This window comes from Heloderma suspectum, chromosome 1 (assembly GCF_057233095.1).
Source record: "Heloderma suspectum isolate Gila_16-S chromosome 1, 16-S_ref, whole genome shotgun sequence".
NCBI classification, from domain to species: domain Eukaryota; kingdom Metazoa; phylum Chordata; class Lepidosauria; order Squamata; family Helodermatidae; genus Heloderma; species Heloderma suspectum.
In genome coordinates, this window is record NC_139458.1 from 414,853,509 (window position 1) to 414,879,213 (window position 25,705).

The window sequence follows — 25,705 nt, forward strand, 5'->3', positions numbered from 1 at the left end:
AAGTCACGAAGAGTCGGAAGCAACTGACCAAATAAACAATAATGGTATTTCATGCTACTATGGCTGGAAGCATACATACACTTATTAGAGAATGAGAACCATTGAGTTCAGTGGGACATGTGTACACATGCTTAGGATTACATTGTTGACCTCCCATCACTTGGCGATGATTCGAAAGACTATGATGATAATACTTAAAATGTGAATAGTGTTTTATGTGTGTTATCTAGTTGTAATCCTTAAAGTAAGGCATTACTATTATCCTCCATATTGCAGATGGGGAGACTAAGGCTGAGAGAGAATGGTACACCTAGTGATTTCATGGCGGAGGTAATATTTGAACTGGGTTCTTCCTGATTCACAGGTCAGTCTCTTAGCCACTATGCTACAGATGATAAACAGGGGAACCTAGGTTGCCAGACCCCAACCTTGAGAACCCTCCTGCCCCCAATACATTATTGTTGCACTCAGTAAGTTATTTATTAAGACAAAGTCATAACAATTGTAGAAGTATAGAAGTAAAATGTGTTTACAGTCCAATGAATCATAGTATCATATCTCATAGAAACAATGTTATGTTCTCTCTGCTTCAAAAGTTTGATATGCTTTGGCTGCTTTACAAGCAAAAAAGCCGGTATTCTACTATATCTGTCAAGTAGCAGTGTGTGGCGCAGAGTGGTAGGCGGCAGTATTGCAACCGAAACTCTCCCCGTGACCTGAGTTCGATCCCAGCGGAAGCTGGGTCTCAGGTAGCCACCTCAGGTCGACTCAGCCCTCCATCCTTCCAAGGTCAGTAAAATGAGTACCCAGCTTGCTGGGGGAAAGGTAGTCACGACTGGGGAAGGCAATGGCAAACCACCCTGCTATAGTCTGCCACGAAAACACCAGCGTAAGCGGCGTCCCTCTAGGGGTCAGTAAAGACCCAGCCAGCGCTTGCACAGGAGGAACCTTTCCTTTCCTTCCTAAGTAGCAGTACTAACAATGCAGGAGTAAATTCAGCCACAATATCTCCCACTCCTTGTCTCCCTGGGCTTGTTCACCCATCCTCCTTCCCATACCTGCTGTGGTCAAAAATGAGGCTTGCTTGCTAAAGATGAGGTGAGGAGATATGGAAGATCTGCCTGTGCTGTTCATTCTGTGATAGCTGTTTCACATATGCAGGGTGTCACATGATGTTACAGATGCTGAGTGGTGAAGATGCATGTGTGAACCTGCACCTTGTGACTTCTTCTGCAGTCAATCATTTTCTGCTTAGAAGGGCTCTCCAAGGTCCTCTCTCCCTATGGCAGTGAAAGTTCTTCAGCATTCTCTCATACAGATGAGTACCAGTTGTATGTTTGAACAAAACTCTATAAACCAAAATAACCATAATCCATGCAGGAGTATCAAACAGCTCTGACTGAGAGATTAGCAAGCTTTTTAGGACATCACATTCCTTGTACACAAGGCTATCAAACGGGGATAGGCCTGGTTATCTATGTGTGTTTGTGTACTGCTGTCATAACCTAGATGTTTAGCTTAGTTGTTTCATCCAGTCTTCCCCAACCTGGCACCTGGCAGATGTGACATCTGCAAGTCCCATCATCCCCAGCCAGCACACTGGTTGGGGATGGTGGGACTTGCACGCTGTCACATCTAGAGCGTGCCAGGCTGGGCAAGACCGCTTTTATCATTTATCCCCCCCCCACTGCCTCATTCAGAGAATTTTGCAGGGGGGCAACGGATGCCCAGATGACATTGCCTTTCTTCACATGGAGCTTTTATCCTGCTATTGAGATAGCTCCTTCACGGAAATTTGCTGGCTCGATCGCAGATAATGAGCTCTCAAATCCTCCCCCGCCCCGTTGCGTTCTGCTTGAGTTCCCTCCTTGAAAAGAGGAAAAGCTGTAAGAGTGAGATCAATGAAAGATAATGGAAGACTCAGATATGGGGAGAAGGAGGGGAGGGGGAAAAGGAAGCACATGAAAAAGGGAGTCATGATCCTGCCTTTAAAATGGAAGCAGAAAGCCCCCTTTTAAATGCCGGATTTTAGGCTGGTGTAGAGATGCCCTTTATCTTGTAACCCTCCTGTGATTTCCCACATCTGCTTCTGTCTTTTTTCTTTCCACAAAAAGCCCATTACGGAGGGAAAGATGGAATAGCTGCACAATGTCTTTTGTTTGGTAGTGCTAGGAGCCCTCTAGTTGGAAGCACTCCTGGCCTGATTAGTTGCCAGCAGCAAAGGAAGGAACCAGATAGAAGGCCGTAGCAGAGACTGCTCAACTGGAATCCCGCACCCTGCTACTCAGCCTACGTTCGACTCGGTACCTGAGGTTCGTCTCTCCTTTGTCCAAGTGTAGAATTCCATCTTCTTGAGGATGCATATTTACTGTCACATATAGAGTTCCTTCTTGTCATCCGGATGTGCCAAAGTTAACTTTCCCCCCAGTCTGCTGCTATCCAGAGTTATAATTTGCTGGGATAGAACCAGGTCTGACTTTGTGTGGACAAACCGCAGGACAGTTAAAGGACTTCAGATGTGTCGGGACGTCTTCTCTGAAAGGAGATGGGAGAAGAGGGATATATTTATTCATTACCTTTGCATCATCTCCTGCCCTTCCTCCAAGTTACTCAGGGAGCTGTGCACATGTAGAGTTCTCCCATTTTATCCTAACACTATGTGAGGAAGAAGGTTCAAGGCTAAGTGTATTGCTGCAATTCTGCACAACTACACAGATTGACCTGGTTTGCAGAGTTCATGGGTTAAACAACCCATGAATTGGGGAGGCTGCACAGGAGCAAGCAAGCACACGGCCTCCCACCTGCTTGCTACTTCCGCTTTGAATCAGCTTACATCAACAACCTAGGAATGCCCCATTCCTGAGTTGATGGATGCGACTCCCGAACCTGGAACTCTGGGTTGTTGAGGGACAAACAACCCAGAGTTTTAACTCAACAGGTTGTTAGTCTCTCTCTCTCTAGCAAAATAAAAGACATGCAATTTATCACATTTATGAACTTAATTTTAATCATTCTTTGTAAACCTCCCTGATTGAAGGGCAGGATATAAATTCAATTAAATAAGTGTGCATAATTTGTATAGATCATATAATTTAGGGGTGAGGGGGGGTTTGGCAGGGAGAGTAGCATTAACTGAACTCAGAGGTTTGACTGATTTAGCAAAGCCCTGTGTGAATCAGGGCCCAAGATCACCCTGTTTGGCAGTGCTTGAATAAGAGGAGGGGGCTGTAGAATTTTTAAAGGGCTCCCTTACCTTTCCTCCCATAATAGAAGTACTCCCCCAGACTGTGTAATTACTAGACAAGTGCAATCCTCTACACATCTACTCAGCAGTCAGTCTCATGGATTTAAATGAGTTTTACTCCCAGGTAAGTGGGTATAGGACTGCAGCCTCATCAGTAGTTGGTGAACATTTCCCTGTTTGCCACAAGCCTCGTGTTCTCAATCTTCTCCAAAGCAGCTATTTTCTCGGGATTTGGAGCACTGTATATCCAATTACACTTTGCATGAATTCTGATCATGATTTAGGCAGCAACAAAGAATCAACCAGATGTCCTTCCAGGCTACCATATGTAGAGATCCCACATTACTAACCATGACTGGATTTGCAAATCACCCAGGTCATGGGTTCATGGGAGTGAACAACAGGGAATGGGATCCAATATTTTGATCCTGTTCTTTTGTACACACATCCTAGCATAGAATGATCAAATTATAGAGTTGCAAGGGAACTTGGGAAGTCATCCATCCCAACCCCTTGCTCACTGCAGGAACCTTGCATCTCTAGCAGCCTTACCAACTTTGTGCCCTCTGGTCTCTGGATGATTTGGGCTTCATCTTCCATCAGCCTCAGGCAGCATGGCCAATGGACAGAAATGCTAGGAGTTGTAGTCCAAAACATCTGGAGGATACCAGGTTGGGGAAGCCTGATTGACAGCTTCCCTAACAGATGGCTGTCTAGCCCCTGCTTAAATACTGCCAGTGAAAGACAGTCCAGCACCTCCCCAGACAGATCCTCTGAAGCATTTGGTATGTTCTTTTAAAAAATGTCTTCAGTAGCAGCTATTTCATCTCCTTGCTTCCTTGTTTGGGGGTTGTGTATTTTAACCGTTGTGATTAGGCTTACTTGTTGTAAAGGATGCAGCAAGTCATCAACACGTCGAAAAGGAGAAACTTGAAAAGCAACACTCTGATGGCCAAAAGAAGCAGGACTTGTGAGTGGGTATGGAGAACCTCTGTGGACAATGTCTCGTCCTGGGCTGCTGCAAAAAAATGAAAACAATGCAGAGCAATTCTAGAGCAGAACAAAATCCACAGACACATAAGCGCTCTCAAGGTTGGCCCAAAACATTTTGATGCATGAGGTGAAGAATAAGAGGGTTGCACTAAGCTGCATGCGAGTTTCTCTAAACTCTTAGCAGCATTACCAATACAGGGGCGAGAAAAAGTTTGTGAACCTTTGTGTCACATATTTCCAACCTAAAATGTTATGAGTTCTTAAATCTAACCCCATAATCCTAGATAAAGAACAATAGATAACGTGAGTAAACAAATGACACACAAACATGATGCTTTTTCAGCATTTATTTATCCACAACTGATTCAACATTCAATATCCATGAGTGAAAAAGTATGTGAACCTTTAGATTCAGCACCTGGTGCCCCCCCCGAACAGCAATGACTTCAAGTCAGCATTTCCTGTAACTGTTGGTCAGTCTCTCACATTGGTTTTGAGGACTTTTTGCCCAGTCCTGCTTCAACTCAGTGACACTTGACAGCTTCCTTGCATGAACAGCTCACTTCAGGTCCTGCCACAACATTTTGATGGGGGTTAGGTCCAGACTTTGACTAGGCCATTCTAAAACACAGAATTTCTTCTTCTGCAGCCAGTCTTTTGTAGATCTGCTTATATGTTTAGGAACATGATATTGTCACGTTGCATGACCCAATTTTGGTTCAGCTTCAGCTCTTGGACAGGTGGTCTGACATTCTCCTCTAGAATCTTTTGATACAATGAAGAATTCATGGTTGTGTCAATGATGGCAAGTCGTCCAGGTCCTGAGGCAGCAAAGCAGGCCCAAACTGTCACATTCCCACCACCATGCTTGATGGTTGGGATGAGGTTCTTCTGTTTGAACTCAGTGTTTGTTTTTCACCAAACATAACATTTTTAATTGAGGCCAGAAAGTCCTATCTGTGACTCGTCTGTCCAGAGAAAGTAGTTCTAGAAATCTTGGGGATCATCTATGTGATCTTTAGCAAACTTCAGTTAGGCGGCAATGTTTCATTTTAGACAGTGTGGTTTCCTCCTGGCTATCCTTCCATGAACACCATTTCTGTTCAGTCTTTTTCTGATCATTGAGTCATGAACATTCACATTAGCCAAGGCAAGAGTGGCCTGCAGATCCTTAAATGTTACTCTGGTGTTCTTTTTTACTTCCTGGATGATGCGCCGGTTTTTTCTTGGAGAGATTTTGGTAGGATGACCACTCCTGGGTAGAGTGACCATGGCTTTGAACCTTCTCCATCTGTAGACTATCTGTTTGACAATAGATTGGTGGAGCCCCAAATCCTTAGAAATGGTTTTGTAACACTATCTAGGCTGATGAGCAGCAGTAACTGCTTTTCTGAGGTCCTCAGAGGTATCTTTTGATTGTGGCATAATGTGTTTCCACACAACCATATGGTAAAGATCAAGCTCACAAAGTTTCTGATCCTTCTATAGGGTGGGGCCTCCCAAACTCACCCTGAAGATCTAACTACTTACTTGAAACACCTCATTCTAATTATTCCCTTTAATTTAGCTGATGCAACCAGGGGTTCACTTACTTTTGCACATACCCTGACTCTTAGGTACTCATTGTTTGCCTAATTTAGCCTTGGTCGCCCTGATGGATGACCTTTATCAAGAGAGGAACAGGAGGAGTGCAATCCTGTTAATTCTGCTTGATCTCTCATCGACTTTTGATACAATTGACCATGGTACCCTCCTGGATTGACTCTGTGGAATGGTATTGCAGGCACTGTCTTACAGTGGTTCCGGTCCTACCTGCGGGGCTGATTTCAGAAAGTAACATTGGGTGACCATTCCTCAACCCCTTGGCAATTGAGCTATGGGGTTCTGCATTCTTGTCCCCAATGTTATTTGACATCTATATGGAGCCTCTGGGAGCAGTCATTAGGGGATTTGGAGCCAAGTGCCATCAGTATACTGATGACACACAGCACTATCTCCCTGTCACATTTGAATCAGGAGAGGCTGTGCAAGTTCTGGACCAGTGCCTGAACTCAGTAATGGGCTGGATAAGGGCCAATAAACTGAAACTGAATCCTGGCAAGACAGAAGCCTGTGGGTGAGTGGTTCCTGAGTCCAGGAGATAGGCTCATTGGCTGTTCTGGAAGGGGTTGCACTTCCTCTGAAAGATCAGGTCCATCGTTTGGGGATACTCCTAGATCCATCATTGTCATTGGAAGCCCAAGTGGCCATGGAAGCTTAGAGTGCCTTTTACCAGCTTTGGCTGGTTTGCCAACTATGGCCTCTCCTGGATGGGATTAGCTTGACCACAGTGGTACAGGCGCTAGTAACCTCAAGACTGGATTACTGCAATGTGCTCTATGTGGAGCTGCCCTTGAGGCTGCTCCAGAAGCTGGAGCTAGTGCAGAATGCAGCAGCTTGGCTGTTTTCAGGAGTTGCCCCTTTCCATCATGTAACTCCTTTGCTGAGGGAACTGCACTGGCTGCCTATTCGCTACTGGGCCAGGTTTACGGTTTTAGTACTAGTGTACAAAGCTTTAGACAATTTGGACCAGGATATCTGAGAGAGTGCCTTCTCCCTTACCAACCTGCCTGGTCACTGAGGTCATCAGAGGGCTTGCTCCTGGTGGTCCCACATGGACCCATGGCACGACTGGAGTCCACCAGAAGACAAGCCTTCAGCATGGTGGCCCCCTTTCTTTGGAATTCCCTGCCCCTGGAGGTCAGGCAGGCACCAACACTGGTTTGTTTCTGGCACCTCCTGAAAACAGCACTGTTCCAGGAGGTATTCCTTAATTGACCAGTTATGTTTTTTTTGGCATTGTGTTTTTTAAACAAGTATAATATTAATGTGGTGTTTTAATCTTTTTATTCCTTTATTGTTTTATTTTTTGTGTTCACTGCTCCGAAATCTGTTCTAGATATGGAGCGGTATATAAATATTGTAAATAAATAAATAATTTATACATCATTTTATTTCACAAGACATGGAACTGGTTAACATAATCCCTATTGGATATTTAGAAAAAGACTGGTTTTGATTCACGAAGGCTATCATGGTAAACTATGGAATTTTCGTAATTATCATTAGGGTTTACAAACTTTTTCTTGCCACTGTATTCTTTGACAAGCCACAGCAGTGTCCGCCTTGAATCCAGAGTCTTTCAATATGCGTAAGAAGCATTAGAAGGGGGGCATCTCTACACCAGCCTAAAATCCTGCATTTAAAATGGGGCTTTCTGCTTCCATTTTAAATTCAGGATTGTAACTACTCTGTTCTTCATGGGTTTCCTTTCCCCACTCCTTCTCCCCATATCTGTAAGTCTTCCATTATTTTTAATTGATCTCCCCCCTCTTCTTGCCGGAAGGAGCTCCAGTGGAACACAAGGGGGTAATTTGATAGCTCATTATCTGTGATCTATTTAAAAACAACAAAGGGCATTTAGAGCAGGAGATGCCCTGGAGGGTCACGGTGTCATGTAAAGCGCCCGCAAACTTCCATGAGCACATAGACCTAGTTCATCTTCCTGACATATCACTGCCCACATCCAAATCCTGCCATTTTAAAAAGGTGGAAGAATAGTGTGGAGATTGTGCAACTCTTCCATTCTTCTGGAAAAATCCAGGCTTTCTGGATGCTTTCAGATGAGTATTTTATTGCCTCATTCATGGAATTTTATGGGGTGGGGGGTCAGTTTCAGACATCTTCCACTCCTGTGGAACCCTCCTGTGTTTTCCCATTGCTGCTTCTGTCTTTTTCCTTACCGCAAAAAATATATTAAGGAGAAAAATAGCTGCACAACATAGGAGCCCTCCATCTGGAAGTACCCCAAGTGGTCTGAGAAAAGACAGAAGAATCACATGGAAAGTGCTGGATGAGAACAATTGTGGATGCCCCATAAACAGTGAGTGAATGAAGCATGGGATTCCACAGTAAATGCCTAGTGTGGAAGCAGGGAGGGAGGGAGGGAGGGAGGATTGCTGGTCTTACCTCCTTGGTTTTCATCCAGGCATGGATCTCCCCTATTTTCTTCCGTAAAACAAAACAAATATTTAGAGAAGACATTAGAGAAGGAAGATGAGTAAAACTGCTTTGTTACAAGACTTTGTTTGTTGCATCCTCTTAAGTTTCCAAGTTATTAAACTTATTCATTTGAAATGCCTGGAAATTGTACATGAACATCCTAATTTTTTTCTTGCATTAGCAGACATCTAGGTAAGGGCATCTCATTGGCTGGGAAAGGGAAGGCTCTGCAACTGGTATGTAGAACTCTGGATTAGGTTGCGTGTACAAACCAGGATCTAGATACAGGACATTTCTCTTGCCTGTTTATGGTGATGATTGTAACTGGATCTGGCCTTTTACTGCAATTTTAGTACATTGAATTTTGTTTTGTTTTTATTTGGACATTTTAATTCTATCAATGTATAAATTCCTCTCTGAACTTTCTCCATCAGCAGCCATTCTACCTGGGCATATCAGAGGAAAGATGAGGCAGCGAGGCAGGCCCCCTCTGTCTGCCTGGCTAGGATCAACAGCCTTTTCGCTCCATCAACCCCAGAACTGTCACACACTGGTATTTAGTTTACCTAGGTTTGCTTATTTTCCCCTTCCCTTCTTGTCCCATTTGTATCATATCTATACAATGATATGCTATTATTTTAAACTATACACACACACACACACACACACACATATCAAGTCCACCTCTGAGATCTTCAGAGGTGGCCTTATAGGTCGTTCTGCGGCCAGTGGAGTGCTGCCAGGTAACAGTATGTAAGCAGGCCTTCTCAGTAGTAGTACCCACCTTCTGGGACACCCTCCCATGCGTCGACTGAAAGGCAGAAAGTATGGTGAGCTTTAAATGCCTCTTGAAGACTTGAAGATGTATTTGTTTACACTGGCTTTCCCAGACTTGTAATGGACTATAGCGCTGCTCCATTTTATGATTTGTAATGTTTTTATTTATTTACTTATTATTTTACAGTGTTCTTACATGGTTTCTGTATTGGTTTTATACTGTACTACATATGTATTGTGAACTACCTAGAGATAGGATATTATTCAAAATAAAAGCATTATAAATAAATAAATACTGGCTTGATTGGTAGAAGGGAAACAAATAGGCAACAAATAAACAAACAAGCAGCCTTACTCAGCATATGAGAGCAGTGGAGGCTAGTGGCTCCAATTTTGGTGGGGCTGTAATTCCATTCTGGGTTTCAGTCAGACCCAGCCAGAACTCTAAAGGACCTATGCAAGGTGCTGAACCTATTTTAGGGATAGGGTTCAGTACCTTGGATAACTCCTTTAGAGTTCTGGCTGGTTCTGACTGAAACGCAGAATGGCATCGTAGCCCCACCGAAATGAGAGCCACCAGCCTCCACTGTAGGAGAGGCAGGACCCCAAACATTTAAAATTAATTAATTAATTACTGGTCTCCTAAAACAGCCTTCACCAACCTCATGGTTTCCATATGCGTTGGACTACAATCCCCATAATCCCCAGCTAGCATGGCCAATAGTTCTGCTGGCTAAGGATGATGGGAACGGTAGTTCAAGGCATCTGGGAACTGCCAGGTTGGGGAAGGCTGTCCTACAGATATATCTTACTTTAAATAATCTGTGCTTTTATCTCCTTGATAAATACCAGTGATTTGAAGAGAGGTGTTGCTCCATGTCCTTGAGGTTTGGTTTTCTGCCACAAAGCAAGTCACAATATCCCATGATTCAAATTCTTTGGTGCTGATGGAGATTTGAGAGACTGTGCTGAAAGTGCCATCTTCTTCCTTGGAAATCCCATAGTTGAAAGACTCCAGCAGGCTCCCATTTCCATTGGAAAACCAAATGGCGCCCAGTGCATCCTCCGAGACGTCATTCACCAAACATACGACCAGCGTCTTCCTTTCGCCATTGTCTACCACATGGAGTGGTGGTGCCAACGTTGGAAATAAGCTCAAGGAGCAGCTACCTGCTGACAGAAGAAACAGGTCATTAGGAAGGCACACGCACAAAGTGCAAAGCACATGCTAGCACAAAATTACAGGGCTACAGAGCTATTGAGTTTCTTTATGCAAGTGACTTTCTTTGAGATCTTCTCTTTCCGAACTCAGTAAGGCTTCTGTCTCCAATAGCCTTCCCTAGCCTGGTGCCCTCCAAAAGCATTGGACTAAACCCCCCATCATCCCTAGCCAGGATGGCCAACAGCCACTGGGAGGATGGATGTTGTAGTCCAACACATCTGGAGGGCTCCAGGTTGGGCTAGAAGATACCACTATGGTCGCACATGTGTGGCAAGACTGCTTTAGTGCAACATCATGTGAGGGGGGGTGGGAAGCCACGCTGAGAATTTTTTTTTTCCTCTACTGCCTTTCTGGAAAACCAATCAAGGCGGCTTACAAAAAAATACAAAAAAAAAATCACAAACATAGTAAAACCTTAAAAACAATCTTAAAAACCATAACAACAATTAAGAAAGCCAAGTTTAGAAAGCCTCCCTTCCTGAACACAGAGAGTGGGGACCAGTCACAACTCCACAAGGAGAAAGCCCCTCTCCCACATGCCTGATAAGCGGACCTCTGTCAGCGAAGATTGTCTTCAAAAGGACGTGTCCTACTGCTCTTAATAACTGAGCGGTTCATAGCGAGATAGGCAGTCCCTCTGACAGCCAGGTCTCAGAGAAATGCAACCTCAGAGAAGCAAACCAAGGTGGCTGAGAGATAATGTAGTGCGGTTGATAGTGTATTAGATCTGATAACAGAAAGTAAATACACCTCACAGTTGACTCCTTCACCCAGACAATCAGCAGGTGACCAGGCTGCAGCAACTGCTTCTCTTTGCCGCTGTTGCTGTCACCCATTCACCCCCCCCCACACACACACAGACGCCTGGTTCAGACTAAAGCATGTAGAATACTTCAGATTGCATGCAAAATACTCCAGATTAAGCAAAATACATTGATACACATTAGAATTATATGCATAATTTGTTTTGAGTGCACTGATGCATTTGAATTTTTTTGTTTTTATTGTGAACAACATGAAAAATCCGATCGTATTTGTCTTGAGGTGTGTCTACGATGTTCTGGCAAAGAATTTCCCTTTTATCCTGTGGGGGCAAATTTTAATAGCCCCAAAATCCTGTCTATTTTACTTTATCGAAAAACTTACATACCTCCCTTCTACCATTATTCCCTGTTACGAACATGAAAAAACTGATGCGAACCCCAACCCACAAGGTTTTACAAGTGAGCAGGGGTGCCACGTCAGAGATGGGGCAAAGAGATTTGGAGGGCTGTGCATATCATCATAGCAAAGTTCAAAGGCCTGCTCTTGGTTCCAGTCAAGATTAAATTGCCAAAAGTAGAATGTACCTCAAGAATATTTGTTTTGATAACCTTTCATACCTCCTAACAATAACCAAAGATAAAGGTACACCTGAAGAACGATTGCATATGCTCTGGAATATTTGCTTATGCTCTGACCCCAAAAAGGAAGAAATCAAGGAAAGAAATTTTACTCACAGGTAAGAAGCTGGAGTGCTGTGCTGGTCAGCAGGTGCCTGAGGGGCTTCCATGCGAATTTAACACTGAGAGACTGTGGCATCTTTTGAGGAGCAGGAACACTAACAGAGTGTGTGTGAGTAGACAGTGTGCCAAAACCCATCTCTCAGCATTTCTTCCTCTGACCTCAGTTCTCCTTTCCCATTGCTAACGGTTGCACAGCTGCTCTCCAAGTAAACCACTAAGGTTTTTTGTTGTTCCTTTTCTTAAGGGCGCTCTTTTGTAAAAATTATTTCAAAAGTGCTTGGCCTGTGTGTAAAAAAGGACACTGATTTGCATCCACTACTTTATATCTATATACTCCAATTTAGAAATAATTACTATAATTTAAATAGAAATACAATGCATCTCACCATTGTGAGGAAGACCGACCTGGGGACTTGTGTGCCGCCCAGGCGATAATTATTGACAGCAACTTCAAGGCCCCTGCTGCCGTCCCTTCTTATGGTTCTTTTCAATATCTGGGTTCGTTACAACATCTGGGATTGTTTAGCTTAGAAAAGAGACGATCAGCTTCATGGGATGACCCTGGGTTCTGTTAATATAAAGGAGTGAGAAAAACTTCTCCCTATCCACACTATGCATAATTTTGTACAGCTCTAGCACATCTCCCCTTACCTCTTTTCTAAGTGAAACAATCCCAGCTATTGTAACCTTCCCTCATAGGGGAGGTGCTCCAGTCCCTTGATCATTTCACTTGTCCCTTTCTGTGCTTTTTCCAACTCTACAGTATCCTTTTTTTTAGGTGCGGGAACCATAGGACACTCTCACTGACACCAGACGTTGACATAAAAATGCCAGAGTCCTGGAGCACTATAAAAATGAGTACGTTTAATAGGGCATAAGGAGGTCTGTGTATGTACATGTGCCATGATTCTTCAAGAAAAAGAGCAGAATGCAGTGCTGGGCCCAGAATCCTTTCAATAATAATCTCGGGGCCAATGTAGATTTGATGAGGGAGTTCTGTGGCCAGGATCTCCCACAGCTGTTGCTGGTATGTGTGTGTGTGTGTGTGTGTGTGTGTGTGTGTGTGTTTTAAGGATTCACAGCAGTTGTAGGGGGTGGGGGAGGAGATGTGGATTGGGGCTGCAGCACTGAAGGACGGTTTTATTATTTTAACATTTTATCCCCGCCTGCTGCCATTTTCCCGATTAAAATCACACACAGACACACACCATTGCTATTTGCCCTACATGTCAAACTAGCACCGTATCATATGGGTATCCCATGGAACCGCCAAAGAACAACAGAATATGCAAAAGAGGGGGGAACGAATAATAAATTACGCAAGTTAAGAAATTATTAAAAAAAATTGCTCAATTTGCATGATCGGTACAAATGGCGGAACTCAGCTTTTGGTTCATAATTTTAAATCTTTTTAGCATGGAGTGCACACACACACACACACACCCACCCCCAGGCCTGAGCTTCAGGGCACAATCCTGTGCATGTTGGGACTGACAAAAGGCCTCCGACTCCCAGCATGCCCCAGCCAGCCATGCTGGCTGGGGCATGCTGGGAGTCGGAGGCCTTTTGTCAGTCCCAACATGCACAGGATTGTGCCCTGAAGCTCAACTAACATTTTATAAAGCTCACAGGATCAATCACCTAGCATTTAATCAACTAGGAAACACACTGCGAAAAGGCTGGTTTAATGAAAAAATGCGAGGAGGGTGCGGGAGTGAACCTCGCTTCTCTCCCTCAGAAGCCCTCCCTCGAGGGATACACGCGTGGCCTGACTAGGGGAGGTGCGCCGTGCAGGCTGGTGGCGCCGATTTCGGGGGGGGGGGGGCCTTTTTCACTCCATTCTGGGTTTCAGTCAGAACCATCCGGAGCGATAAAGGCTCTGCCCAAGGTGCCGAACCTAGTTTGGCGACGGGCTTCAGCCCCTTGGACCGCTCCTTCAGAATTCCGGCTAGTTCTGACTGAAACCCGGAATGGCGGCCCGGCCCCGCCCCGCCGAGATCGGCGCCGCCGGCCTCCACGGGCGCGCTGTCGTCGTCCCCTGCTAACAGGCCGCTCTTGGTATGGCCCGGCCTCCCCCACGCCGCCCTGGTGGTCGCCCCCGGGAAGTCCGCGAGGCGCGGAAGGGCCGGGCTGGGATTCGGCCCTGGCGGAAGAAGCGGCTTTTCCCGGGGCCCGCCTGGAGAGGGCGGGGCGAGGTATGCCCCGGCGGGGCGCGCGCGGCAGCCCTTGCCTGGGGGGGCATCGGGCGTCCGGGGGCTGCCATCGCCTGCACTCCGACTGGGGAGCAAGCCCTGTGAGCCCGGTGGTGGGGACTGACTCCCAAGTAAAGACGCGCGCAAGGGGATCGGGCCGCCCTCTTGGGGTTCCCGAAAGGAGGCTTGCACTTTGTCAAGCCCGGAGCTGATGGGGCTGCCCCCTTTTCTATGGGCTTTTGGAACACAAACACGGTTGCATGCAGTTAACGGAGGAGGTTTCTTCGGCCTCCCCCCCAACAGCGCCTCCCAGTTGTTATTAAAGCCTTTCCCCCCTGTCGCCCTTACAAAAGGAAAATGAATGCGCTTCATCGGAGGGGAAGAGAGTGGTTAAGAAGCCCTTCGGCTGGGTCTTAATGGAGTAGCCTTCCCCAATCTAGTGCCCTCCAGATGTGTTGGACTGCGTCTCCCAACATGCCCCAGCTAGCCATGCTGGGAGTTGTAGTCCAACACATCTGGAGGACACCAGGTTGAGGAGGCAGAGTGATTAATAATAAATTAATCATAATAAATGCCTTTATGCTTAGCTGCATAATAAATGCTTCTGCCCTGAAAGGAGGCCTACAAATACTTTAAATAAAATCAAAGGGGATAGATACCGTTGGGATTGGTGGCTCCGCTAGTGACCCTGTGAAACCCACAGAACACCCACTTGCCCGTCATAAGACTTTAAGAGCCCTGCTGGATCAGGCCAAGGGTCTATCTAGTCCAGCGTTCTGTTCACACAGTGGCCAACCAGCTGCCCACAGGAAACCCACAAGCTGCAATGTCCCGGATATAATGTCTTTCCGGTACTTTGTAGTTGTCAGTTCCTGCCCACTTTCATTGCCTGTCGGAATGCCCTCCGAATGTTTTGGACAACAACTCCCATAATCTCAGACCTTTGGTCATACTGGCTAGAGCTGATGGGAGTAGTTTAAGACATCTGAAGGACGCCAAATCCAGATTCTGGGAGGGTGTGTGTGTGTGTGTGTGTGTGTGTGTGTGATCCAGAATCCACAGTTGGGCAGGACCTTTCTGAGGACCATCTAAAATGCCAAAAAGCTTCTGCAAGTTTTCCAGAACTCTTCATCAGGCTAGGTGGTAGAAGAGGCAAGAAAATGTCCACAGTTAGGCAAGATCTTGTGGTCATGAGGCCTGCAGTAGGCTCAGTTTGCTCTCTATAAGAATTGGAGAAGAATCTGGCCTGGAGCACCAATTGCATTCTCTTTAACGTAAGAAATACGACGACGACCAATAATAATAAAGGCCACCTTTACCCTCTCAAAGCAGCTTCTGATAGCCCATAAAACATCATCAAACAAACAAAATGTTGAAAAGCACAAAAAATAATAATCAACAGATAACATGAAAAATACAAATATTAAAATTCTTTAACAGTTAACGGCTAAAATCATTTCCACTCAGTAACCCAATAAAGTGATTTAGGAGAAAGCCACCGAGAACAGATACCATTTTTAAGGCTCTCCTAAAGGCCTAGAACTAGGCCCAAGAAGGCATGCATTTCACATATTTGGGACCACCACCGAAAGGATTCTCCCTTGTGCCCACCGACGTGGTGGTTTTCATGGGCGGGTGGGCGAGTTAGTGTGGCTAAGCTGATAATAGGTGAATGAAGTCCTTCAAAATCTCTCTTCTTTTTAGGCCCGCTTTGGAGGCACTCTCCTTTCTTCTGGTATCCGAGTCAATGTTGTACATCAGACAGCAGCTTCTTGCAGTGCACCAATTGTCACCCACTCACTGATGATGGCAGATGCGACCAGCTCACTTCCTGATACCAGGGAAAATATAAAGGAAGAGACCCGAGAGGACTCTGCCAGCCAACCTCCTGCTCCGGATACTGCAGTGTCTTTTTCTGAGATCTTTCGCCTGGTCCAGGCTGGGCAGGACATTCCTGGACTGCAGAAGCTAAACATCACCGCAACAAAAGGGAGCCCGACTCCATCTCAAATGGCCCGGAGACCCAAGCCTTGGGAGAACAAGCCGTGACGAATGGGAAGCCCCTTTTGCCCTAGCAAAACAGAGCAAGCTTTACCAAAGACCTGTTGGATTTGCGGACTTGCAGAATGGTGTCTGTGCGATGTAACACCCTTACTGGATTTTAAATCCTGCTGGTTTTAATGGTTTCTTGTGGACAAGAGGCTACCATGGCATTGAAATAACAGCTTGTGTAAAAGTTGTAATTAAAATGTGCTTTAGATGCCTTTTCGGTTATTTAAAATCGAAGTGTAGTGCTAAAACCCCCTAGAATACAATTCTGCACTCAGGCAATTAAAAATCTGCATCCAGAAAGCAGATTTCTGTGACTTGGGGCCCATCTACATGGGAGGTTTTCTGCAATGCTGCTGTGGCTTAAAGTCATTAGGGACACATGACATTGTGGCCATTCTGCAGCCAACCAGCTGCATCCCTTTGAAAAGCTGCATTTTCTGTAAGTCCTTTTACTCTGTATTTTTTACTTAAAGCGGCTCCGAGGCAGTTCCCCTCCAGTATGCCCTGTCCCTCTGCATGAAATCCTGGGCTTCCTCTGTGACATGGCTGTGGCCTGGCGGTGAGGTGGTCAAGGGGTGGGGCCGCTCCCCCTTTCCCCCTTTTTCCGCATTTGCAGTAGGGTTGCTTTCACAATAAATAGCCTCCTTTTCCCATTCATAATATCAGTAGCCCTGTTTCACTCACAATAGTGGAGTAGCCCGTTTATATGTAGTGTACAATAAAGAATACACAGAGCAGAAGGAGAAAGGGCAGCCAGCTGCTATTTCGTAGTGGTGGTGATACTCCCGCAACTTTGCAGTCACGCGATAACACCTACAACTACGGAATTCTCCTTCCCAAGGAAGGAGAAAGGGCAGCCAGTGCAGGAAGGGAGCATGGAGAGGGCTGGGAACAAGCTTCCCCAATCGCAGAATTGCACTGGGTTGCCTCTTCAGAGTAATGCAGCAATTTGCTTTTTCCATTCACAAATAGCAATCTCTGATTCATTCATGTCTCCCCCTCAGAATAGTCCCCTGTGTGTGTGTTTTTACTGCGTGTTTGTGGGGAGGAGGAGGAGGTTTAGTTCCAGTTGGGCAAGCGGAGGCGGCGGCGGCGGCAGTCGCCACTGCCGCTGACCCCAGAACACTAGCAGAGGGAGGCAATTCCAGCCCTTTCCCTCCATGGAGGACTTAGGTGCCTTCTGTCTGCCTGCCCAGCCACCCGCCCGCCTGTCCCCGGGCTTCAGTATTGCTGGTTCACAGCTGGGGGATGCGATGGGGAGAGGTGTAGGCTAAACTATCTGACATTACTCATCTCTTCCACTAGACTTCCCTGAGCAGTGGAACATGGAGAGGGGCAGGGAGCAAGCCTCTCTCTTTGGCTGAGCAACATCTCTGGGGTTGATGATGTTCACTCCTACTAGCAGGACTCCGCCCACTCAAGTGCAAAGTAAGGTGGATGATTAAAGTGCAGTTGGGCCTGTGAAATGCGGGTTTGAAGGTTGTGTTTACTCCAAATTTTTTGCTTTGGGTGCTCTTGGTGGAGCAAAGCCGATTGCATGGAAATCTGCATTAAACATGAAAGTGCTTCACATTTGATGCCACGTAGATCCAGTCTTGTATAATTACGCAAGTTTAATATTATTTTGCTTCAGTTATTGTTCTTTTGTTAATTATTTCTTATTTATTTTCTTATTTATTCATTTAAAACACTTCTATCCCGCCTTATATTATTAAACTCTCAGGGCGGCATACAGATAAAATCAATGTAAACAGTATAAAACAAATAATTTAAACACCTAAGAACATACTAAACTATTAAATAAGCTAAAACCAGTTAAGATCTAAAACAATAAAACAGTTAAAACAATGTGCTAGGGAATGCATTTAGCTCTCAAAGGCTTGGGTAAAAAGCCATGTTTTTACTTGGCGCCGAAACTGATCCCAGGAAACACAGCCAGATAGAACGCTGGACACTTCCCCAAACTCTGCGATAACTGTGGCGTCAAGTTCTGAGTGAATATGAGCAACTTTCTCTTCCAAGCGCCTAGCAAACTTATCACAGCAGATGACCGAGGGTTCCAATCCCAGTTTCTCTGAGGCTGAGCAAGATCCCAACAGGCCCTTCACCATTCGGAACAATTCTGCTGGGCGACATTTCGAGGATGAAATAATAGATGTATAGTAAGATTTTTTTGCCATCCTCACTGCCGCATAATAGGCACAATGAAGAGTCGTTGCTATTCGTCAATCATACTCGCTCCGAGACCTGTGCCACCTGCACTCTAGACGTCGCCCAGCCTGTTTCATTGCCCGTAGATCTTCTGTAAACCAAGGTGAATTACGGGGTCCACAGCACCGGAGTGGGCGCTTGGGAGTGATTGTATCGATGGCCCTTCCCATCTCACCATTCCATAGTGAGACCAGAGCCTCGACCGCATCGCCAGCCCTATCAGCTGGAAAATCCCCCAGAGCATTCAGGAATCCATCGGATTCCATAAGTCTCCGGGGGCGGACCATCTTAATTGGTCCTCCACCCCTGCAGGGAGGATCTGCTACTGCCAATCCAAACTTCACAAGGAAATGATCTGACCATGACAATGGGGTTGTTGACCCTCCCCCCCCCCAACCAGATCATCCCTCATCCACCCAAGAGCAAAAACCAGGTCCAGGGTACGTCCTGCCAATGTGTTGGGCCAGTGATGTACTGAGACAGCCTCATGATCGCCATGAAGTCCTGAGCAGGCCCTGTCAGGATAGCCTCAGCGTGGATGTTGAGGTCCCCCAGAACCACTGTCCTAGGGTTCTCCAACACCACCTCCAAGACCATCTCAGCCAGCTCAGGCAGGGAGACTGCTGGGCAGCGGGGTGGGCGGTACACCAGCAGCATACCTGTTCTGTCTCTTTGGCCCAACACAAGGTACAGACCCTCAAAACTGGTGCTAGGATGGAGAGGCAAGGACACTGAAGCTTCCATTCCCCGTCTTACTCAGCTGCCACCTGGCTTTTGAAATTTCAGCAAATATCACCGACACATTTCCAAGCATATCTTGGCAGATATGAGGGCTAGAAATGTGCTTTAAAAAAAGAATGAAAAGGAAGCTGAGATTTTCCTGGAGCACTATGTTCCTACAGAATCGTGGCATACACAAATCCCTGAACCTAGTCCACCATCTACCATTTTGGCCTCTTTTTAACAACTAGGAAGGATAGATTTTCTAGAGAAGGTTTTTGGGGTGTTGGCTTTTTTTTCATCCTAACAAACAGAATGTCCTTGTTAGACTCTTCAAGGATCATTCTTTTATAAAGTGGGCATTTCATATAAGAAGCTCTGAGCCTGGATGCGAATCCCAGTAGGTTAAGAATGCCTTCTATACACGAGAGCTACTGATCATCTGAACTCTGGGCCCAGCCTGTCATATTATGCAAATATGAGAGCCAGTGTAGTGGGCAGAGTGTAGAACTAGGGTGGGGAGACCCAGCTTTAAATCCCCAGTCAGCCATGAAGCTCACTGGGTGATTTTGGACCAGTCACTATTTCTCAGCCTGACCTATCTCACAAGGTGGTTGTGTGAAGATATAATGATGGCTCGGGGAGAACCACGTATACTGCCTTGAGCGTATTGGGGAAAGGGTGGGATATAAATTAATAAAATGGAGTGGAACCTTATTTGGTTTTTGCTATACCTTCAAGGAATCTTTAAGACTTTAGACCCCCCTATAAATTAAATGCTTCCTAATTAGAATAACATTATTTTCTGAAAAAGAAAATGTATTATTATTATTAGGAAACTAACATTTGATAGCAAACTTTAAAAAAAATCTTTTTGCTTGGAATAGAGCACTTGAAAAGACACAGCCAAATCCAAATGATCCTTAATTATACTGTGACAGCCCTTGGTTCCTTAATGAAATACTGTCTAAAAACAACTTTTAAAAGATCAGATAAAAAAATAATTTGGAGTGCAGAGTAACCATCAAGCTTTTAAATATCTAAGTCAATAAATTATACCTACTTTGTGACTCATTTATTGGGACACATATTTAGCAAGGGTCTATTTTTCAGATGTCTGCTGGAATCCCAAATGGGAGAGCAGTGCAGAAAAGTAAAAACCCTAAAGGTTCCATCCAAGACAGCCGTTGGCTGCCAACATCTCTTAAGCCACAAAGTCGGCCTCCAGCTGGCGTTGAGCAAAGGAAAGGATGCACCTGAGAAGCTGCTGCGCTGCAGTTTAACCAAATGCGCAAACAACAATTCGTGGAACAGCAGCTGCTGTTGATGCTGTGCTAGTAAGTAGCGACTTGTGAAATGCCCATCATTGGGATGGGCGCAGGAAGCCTTTTGTATTGCAAGGACCCAGGTGTGGGACACAAGCAGTGCACTGCAACTCTTTACTCAGGGATATGCATGTTCTCATGAGGGATTCTTGCCAGTAAAGGCCCCGGCTGCCTGCTGTCAAGGGTAGAGGACAGAATTTTCCCTCACTGTGCCCCCCAAGTGTGACACTTGTCCCAATAGGAAAAATAAAAACAAACAATTACTCAGTATGGGAGAAAGAGATGCATACAAGAAGCTGTTGGGGTAGAGGCTGCCAGAATAGGCCTGGTCAGGCACCTGCTGAGGGCCGACACCCCAACAGGGGCCCACTGACAAGAGCTCCCTGGACTTGCCCCTCCTCTTCACCATTGCAGCCTCCTTGTTCACCTGCCTCTCACTCTGGCCCAGACAGTGGTGCTGGTGCTGAGAAGGGGAGCAGCAGATGCCGCTGCCTATCTGCTCACTGGCGCTCCGCCTGTCAAGCAAGCAAATGGTAGCAATGAAGAGAAAGAGGACGAGGAACCAGAGTAGCTGCTGACAATGCACGAGAAGGCAGGGGCCAATCAAAGAGGCCTTGCCCAAGGGCCTTCAAAAATCAAAACTTGATCTCAATTGGGCACTTTTATTCTTTTTGCCACTTTCTTTTTTGTTGTTCACTCAGGAATTTTATTGGATGTAAAGCGGTATATAAATCTTCTAAAAAACAAAAAACTCGAGCTCGCAGTAGGGGCTGCATGAAGTGTCAGTTCTGCTACTGTCTGCAAAGCCCCATTCCAAGCCCTGCCTTGGTCAGAGTTGTGACAGAGCACTGGGGAAGATTTTGTAAAAACAGATAAAGCAACAAAGTTGTCAGTTTGTGTTGATCCATTCTTAGCAGGGTTTGAAACGTGCCTGAATTACTATCCAGAACAGGGGTGGGCAACTTGTAGGTGAAAACATCTGGAGAGCCACAACTCCCATCATCCCTCACCATTGGTTGTGCTGGCTGTGGCTGATAGGACTTGTAGCCCTCTAGATGTTTTAGCCCTACAAGTGGCTCACCCCGGACCTAGAAGATATTTAATGGCTGCAAGGCTGGATGGTCCCACTGATGAAACATGAGGGTGCGTCCATATTAGCACTGATGTTGCATTTGATTTCTCTTTGGTTCTGTTCCTTGCTGTCCCACACCTAATCTTCCCCTTTGCCATACATGCTTTTTCTGCACTTGTACTTGCAGACTGGAGTTCTCCCTCAATTGCTGGCTTTTCACAACACTGGCTGCAGCAGTGTACTAAAAATATTGGTGATGACAATGTGATGGGGCCTAGCAGTTAGCCATGGAGCACCGGCTGCTGTAGCAATCTTAAGCTGAGAAGGCGTAGTAGACCTGATCACCACCTGGATGGGAAGCCACTGGGGTAAGGTGCCCCGTGTTTTCCTAACACCTAAACAATAAGTTGCAAAGGAAGGGGAGATAGCAAGATGCAGCGCACTTACCTGTTGCTGTTCAATACTTGGCTTCTAAGATCTCTCGTGTAAAAGCTTGAACCACAATAGGAAAGTAAAAATGTTCCTGTGGGTAGGTGTGGATGGAAGTATCATGCTGGGCTCTCCCTCCTAGGCTGAATGTGCATGGGTACAGCGCACATTTCTTTTAGATGGGCACGGCTTCTCCACAATCCTACATTTCTCTCCCTCTTTTTTTTAAAGCAAGATGCATCAAACTTCAGGGGTTGGTGGAGACAAGAGATTTGTAGGCACGTAAATTCATCACTGCAGCTGGGGGGGGGTCCCCCCACTATTGTTCTTGGGACTTACTCCCAAATAAATATGCATAGGATTGCATCCTTTCTGTAGTAGAAGGAAGCATGCATTTATGGGCAATATGCAAAGGGACCAGGACAGGAAGGAGACAAATGACTCCATAGGAAGCAATGTGTGCTTAGCAACTCCTCCAGTCCTATTAGGATGAAAGCTGCAGCCATTCCAATGTGTTACAGGCAGCCATGGCTCAGTTTACAGGCAAAAAGGAGCCTGGGGCACAGTCCCTTGTCATGTGCTGTGAGGTTAAGGGACTAAGGGGCCTCCGTTGAATGTTGTTGTCTGGCAGCAGAGATCTGTGCATTCTTGTGGGTGCAGGTGAATGCCTCTGCTTTGTTGTAGAGACTAGCAAACGGACCCAGCTTTGCATGGGTTGGAATAGCATTTAATTTCATCCAGAAAAGCCTTCGAGTAAACTTACACAGGTATCACTGGCACCCCTGGGCACAACCCCTACCATGGTGCACCCCTGTAGCCCTAAAGGGAGGGGTCCATCTGCTTGGCTGCCCTGAGGGGGGGCTGCCCCACAACAGGGAGGAAAGGGCAGATGTATAACTGTTCCACAGCCTACTAATCTCCCCACTTCAAACTGTATGGACTGCAAAGCTATGTGCTGGTTAGGGAGGTCTACTCCTTGTGGCTGAAGATGTTACTGCAGGCTTCAGCCACACAGATTAATTTTAATGTTTCTTAAAAACAGAGTAACTCCAGGTTGTACACTGCTAGGGTCCCCTTGATATGCATGCCAAGTTTCAGGAATCTTAGTATGCATGCCAAATTTCATGGTCTTGCTGCTATGGCGCTGATGGACAGAGATGCACATTCTCTTTTATTATAAGATAGATGAAAGGACAAATGTCCGAGGGGGGGGGGGGATCTGGAATGGGGGAAATGAGCCCTGCATTTGCTGGATCTCATTTCCGCTAGATAACTGTTTTTCCTCTCCATCTGTTCACCAGGCAACTTCAATTTTGCCCTGCTCCCAATGCCAAAAGCAGATCATGTTCTTCTAGAACTGAAGGAAGCAGAGAACAACATTCTACTTCCTATGCGGGCAGAATTTGGAAGAGGTTAAAACTGAACTGGGAAGGCTGTTTCCACTTTAATTCCCTCTTCTGGAACTGTCGGATCCAAAAGGCACTGGTCACTTGTATGCCAATAAAGCATTCTTTGAACCTATTGGTTTTGGCCTTCTGTGTCTGTGTACAGCACACTCTGGGCCCCTGCACCTAGTGTGAAATGTAATTCATATTCCTAAAGGTCTATAGATAATTTAGGCCCAAGATCAGGTTAATTAACTTGTTCATTTAACACATTCATTTGTTTATTTGGCAATAAACCCCAACAAGACTAAAATATCAACCTAAAATAAAATCTTTGCGTACAGTATAACTTGAGATTTTATTTTTTTAAAGGTCACTTGTTTCACAGAACGCAAACAAAGGTTTCTCTATGGATTCATGGCCAAAACGTGGCCACATTCCAGCAACATTTTAACAAGCAGCAGTATTTATCAGATCCTTTTAAAGCCAAAGCCAAAGCCAAAATGGTCATTTAACAGACAGAAATAATACCACCAACCAGAAGTCATAATTCAAGTTCCGCATACACGTTATATGCAATCTCAGAGAAGTGACAATGGATTAAAAAAAACAGATCTTTCCCAACGCTCCCCTTAGTTCTTCCACAGAAACCTACTTGGAGGAATATAAGGAGCCACTATTTGGGGATAACAGGGAGATGGAGCTATCATTTTTGCATACTAGTATGCAGCTCTGGAATAACATGATTTGTGGAAAACTGATTAAAAAAATAGTAGTGGGGCAGTCAGTGGGTAATGTCTAACACTGGCCATCCACCAGCAAAATGGAAACCACCGACAAAATGGATTTCCCCTCCCACCTGCATCCCCCCCCACACACCTCCCAGATCTGCTGCAAAGGGTTGGGGGACCCTCCAGAGCAGATCTGGGGCCAAGAGAGGACAGGGGCTTTGGGGGGAGGAGATCAAGGGGAAGCCCATTCACCAGAAGTTGGATTTAACCTAGTGTGGTCTCCTCTCCTCAGAATGCAAGGGGATAGCACCATGAGAACTTCTCTTTTGACACTGATCATGCGGTTGGAAACCACAGCCAAAAGCCTGCTTTTATCTATGCTAAGATTTCTCCAGTTCAAGGCAGAGGCTTCAGTCAAGGAGTCCAATGGGGAACAGAAAATGCTTCCGTTACAACATTTCTACCGACATCACCTTTCCCGGCTGCCTGAGGACTTGCAGCCAACATTGTTTTCCGGTTAAGCAACATAAGCAACTGTTTAATATAGGATCAGTACACGAAGTATAAAGGCACACGTCTGTTTTCTATTGAAAAGACTTCCGATTGTCTTCTTATTGTCGCCTTTAATTTTCCGGCCTCTCTCTGGTGCCTCTGTTGTCAGCATCAGTCATCACAGTTGAAAACCCCCAGCACGAGCAAAAAAAAAAGGTATTTGCTAGAGCTAATTCACATCCAGTTTCACTTTTACATTAATGGCAGCCAATTCTGCCACAAAACAGCGGAAGACGTACGGGATGGCGATGGTTTCGATGGTGTCGCTTCGGTCACAAACGGTGCAAATGTGTTGCCGGAGGTGCGTGGCCGACCACACAGGCGGAGGTTTCAGCAGAGGCGAAAGCAGACTGCCACACTGGATGCACACGTGGGCCACCGAACGATCGGAGCAGTTGAAGAGGCGATCGTGCAGCAAGAAGGACGTCCCGTGAGCCAACAAAGCGTCCCGCTCCATCTCGCCAAAGCGGATTCCACCTTGAACGTTCCTCCCTCCAATGGGCTGGTTGGTGATTTTGTCTCTGGCCCCCGTAGTCCTCACCTGGAACTTGTCAGAGACCATGTGCCTCAGGCGCTGGTAGTATACCACGCCAATAAAAATATCTGCCTCAAGCTCCACTCCCGAAACGCCACTGTACATTCGCTCTGTCCCATAGTGATTGTAGCCGGCAGCTTTTAGCAGCTTGCCAAAGTATTCCATGGCAGAGTTCTCCTCAGAAAACGTGAAAGGGGTGGCGTCATGGCATAGCCCGTGCATTGCCGCGGACTTCCCCGCCATGCTCTCAATTAACATGCCAATGGTCATTCGGGATGGAAAGCCATGCGGGTTGAAGAGGATGTCTGGCACCATTCCGCTTTCAGTGAAGGGCATGTCCTCAGCTGGCCACAGTCGGCTCAGGATTCCTTTCTGTCCATGGCGGCTGGCAAATTTGTCCCCAATCGTCGGATTCCGGGGGATTCTCAGAGTGATGCACACACACTTGAAATTGCCGGTTCCGGTGTCATTACTGCATACTTTGATGTTATCCACAACACACATTTCTTTATTCCTGGAGAAAAAGGAAAAGGCAGGTTTGAATCGCCACTAGGAGAGCTTCTCCAGTAAAGCTTTGCATTTTTGAAAAAACACTCCAAAAGACCATTTCCTAACCACAACAGTTAATAACGATCATTGCTTTAAGTTGGGGAGTGGGGAGAGCCTTGTTCTCCCTGCCCCAGGGCAAAGATCAGGCCTTTGTATATACCATGGCTCTG

General features: G+C 45.9%; 3 protein-coding genes across 6 annotated transcripts in view; 1 reads left to right on the forward strand and 2 right to left on the reverse strand.

Annotated features, from left to right (window-relative positions):
- Nucleotides 1-463: 463 nt before the first annotated feature.
- On the reverse strand, nucleotides 464-13,773 carry PTCRA (pre T cell antigen receptor alpha). 3 transcript variants are annotated; one of them, XM_084829081.1, is made up of 7 exons: nucleotides 13,424-13,773; nucleotides 12,169-12,350; nucleotides 11,777-12,064; nucleotides 9,905-10,225; nucleotides 8,246-8,284; nucleotides 4,127-4,262; nucleotides 464-2,535 (listed from the first exon to the last, which is right to left on the reverse strand). In XM_084829081.1, the coding sequence occupies exons 3-7, from the start codon at nucleotides 11,916-11,918 to the stop codon at nucleotides 2,436-2,438; spliced, it is 738 nt and encodes a 245-aa protein (XP_084685207.1). In that variant the 5' UTR covers nucleotides 11,919-12,064; nucleotides 12,169-12,350; nucleotides 13,424-13,773; the 3' UTR covers nucleotides 464-2,435. The 3 variants fall into 3 exon arrangements, with proteins under 3 accessions (XP_084685207.1, XP_084685208.1, XP_084685209.1); XM_084829082.1 differs by lacking the exon at nucleotides 13,424-13,773 and having other exon boundaries at nucleotides 4,127-4,259; nucleotides 12,169-13,040; XM_084829083.1 differs by lacking the exons at nucleotides 464-2,535; nucleotides 4,127-4,262; nucleotides 13,424-13,773 and adding an exon at nucleotides 4,578-5,539 and having other exon boundaries at nucleotides 12,169-13,233.
- On the forward strand, nucleotides 13,557-23,512 carry PEX39 (peroxisomal biogenesis factor 39). Of its 2 annotated transcripts, XR_014786950.1 has the most exons (6): nucleotides 13,557-13,977; nucleotides 15,679-16,465; nucleotides 17,332-17,454; nucleotides 20,071-20,294; nucleotides 21,542-21,722; nucleotides 23,085-23,512. XR_014786950.1 is itself a non-coding variant. In XM_084829084.1 (2 exons), exons 1-2 carry the CDS (start codon nucleotides 13,843-13,845, stop codon nucleotides 16,021-16,023), a joined length of 480 nt encoding a protein of 159 aa, XP_084685210.1. In that variant the 5' UTR covers nucleotides 13,557-13,842; the 3' UTR covers nucleotides 16,024-17,867. The 2 variants fall into 2 exon arrangements, 1 of the variants encoding a protein (XP_084685210.1); XM_084829084.1 differs by lacking the exons at nucleotides 20,071-20,294; nucleotides 21,542-21,722; nucleotides 23,085-23,512 and having other exon boundaries at nucleotides 15,679-17,867.
- Nucleotides 23,428-25,705, reverse strand: part of POLR1B (RNA polymerase I subunit B) — a 30,490-nt gene continuing 28,212 nt past the window's right edge. Inside the window, exon 15 of the mRNA XM_084829079.1 lies at nucleotides 23,428-25,500. Coding sequence (XP_084685205.1) covers nucleotides 24,621-25,500 — 880 coding nt within the window. The 3' untranslated portion in view covers nucleotides 23,428-24,620. The remainder of the gene's footprint in view (nucleotides 25,501-25,705) is intronic.

What these genes read in the sequence shown, in the direction of transcription:
- PTCRA (XM_084829081.1), bottom strand. Translation starts at nt 11,918, where the DNA reads ATGGGTTTTGGCACACTGTCTACTCACACACACTCTGTTAGTGTTCCT. An exon ending in CACCTCTCTTCAAATCACTG is followed by an intron (nt 8,285 to 9,904) that starts GTATTTATCAAG and finishes GTTTTACGGAAG; the next exon opens with AAAATAGGGGAGATCCATGC. An exon ending in TGCTGCATCCTTTACAACAA is followed by an intron (nt 2,536 to 4,126) that starts GTAAGCCTAATC and finishes ATCTCCTTTCAG; the next exon opens with AGAAGACGTCCCGACACATC.
- PEX39 (XM_084829084.1), top strand. Translation starts at nt 13,843, where the DNA reads ATGGCCCGGCCTCCCCCACGCCGCCCTGGTGGTCGCCCCCGGGAAGTC. An exon ending in CCTGGAGAGGGCGGGGCGAG is followed by an intron (nt 13,978 to 15,678) that starts GTATGCCCCGGC and finishes TCTTCTTTTTAG; the next exon opens with GCCCGCTTTGGAGGCACTCT.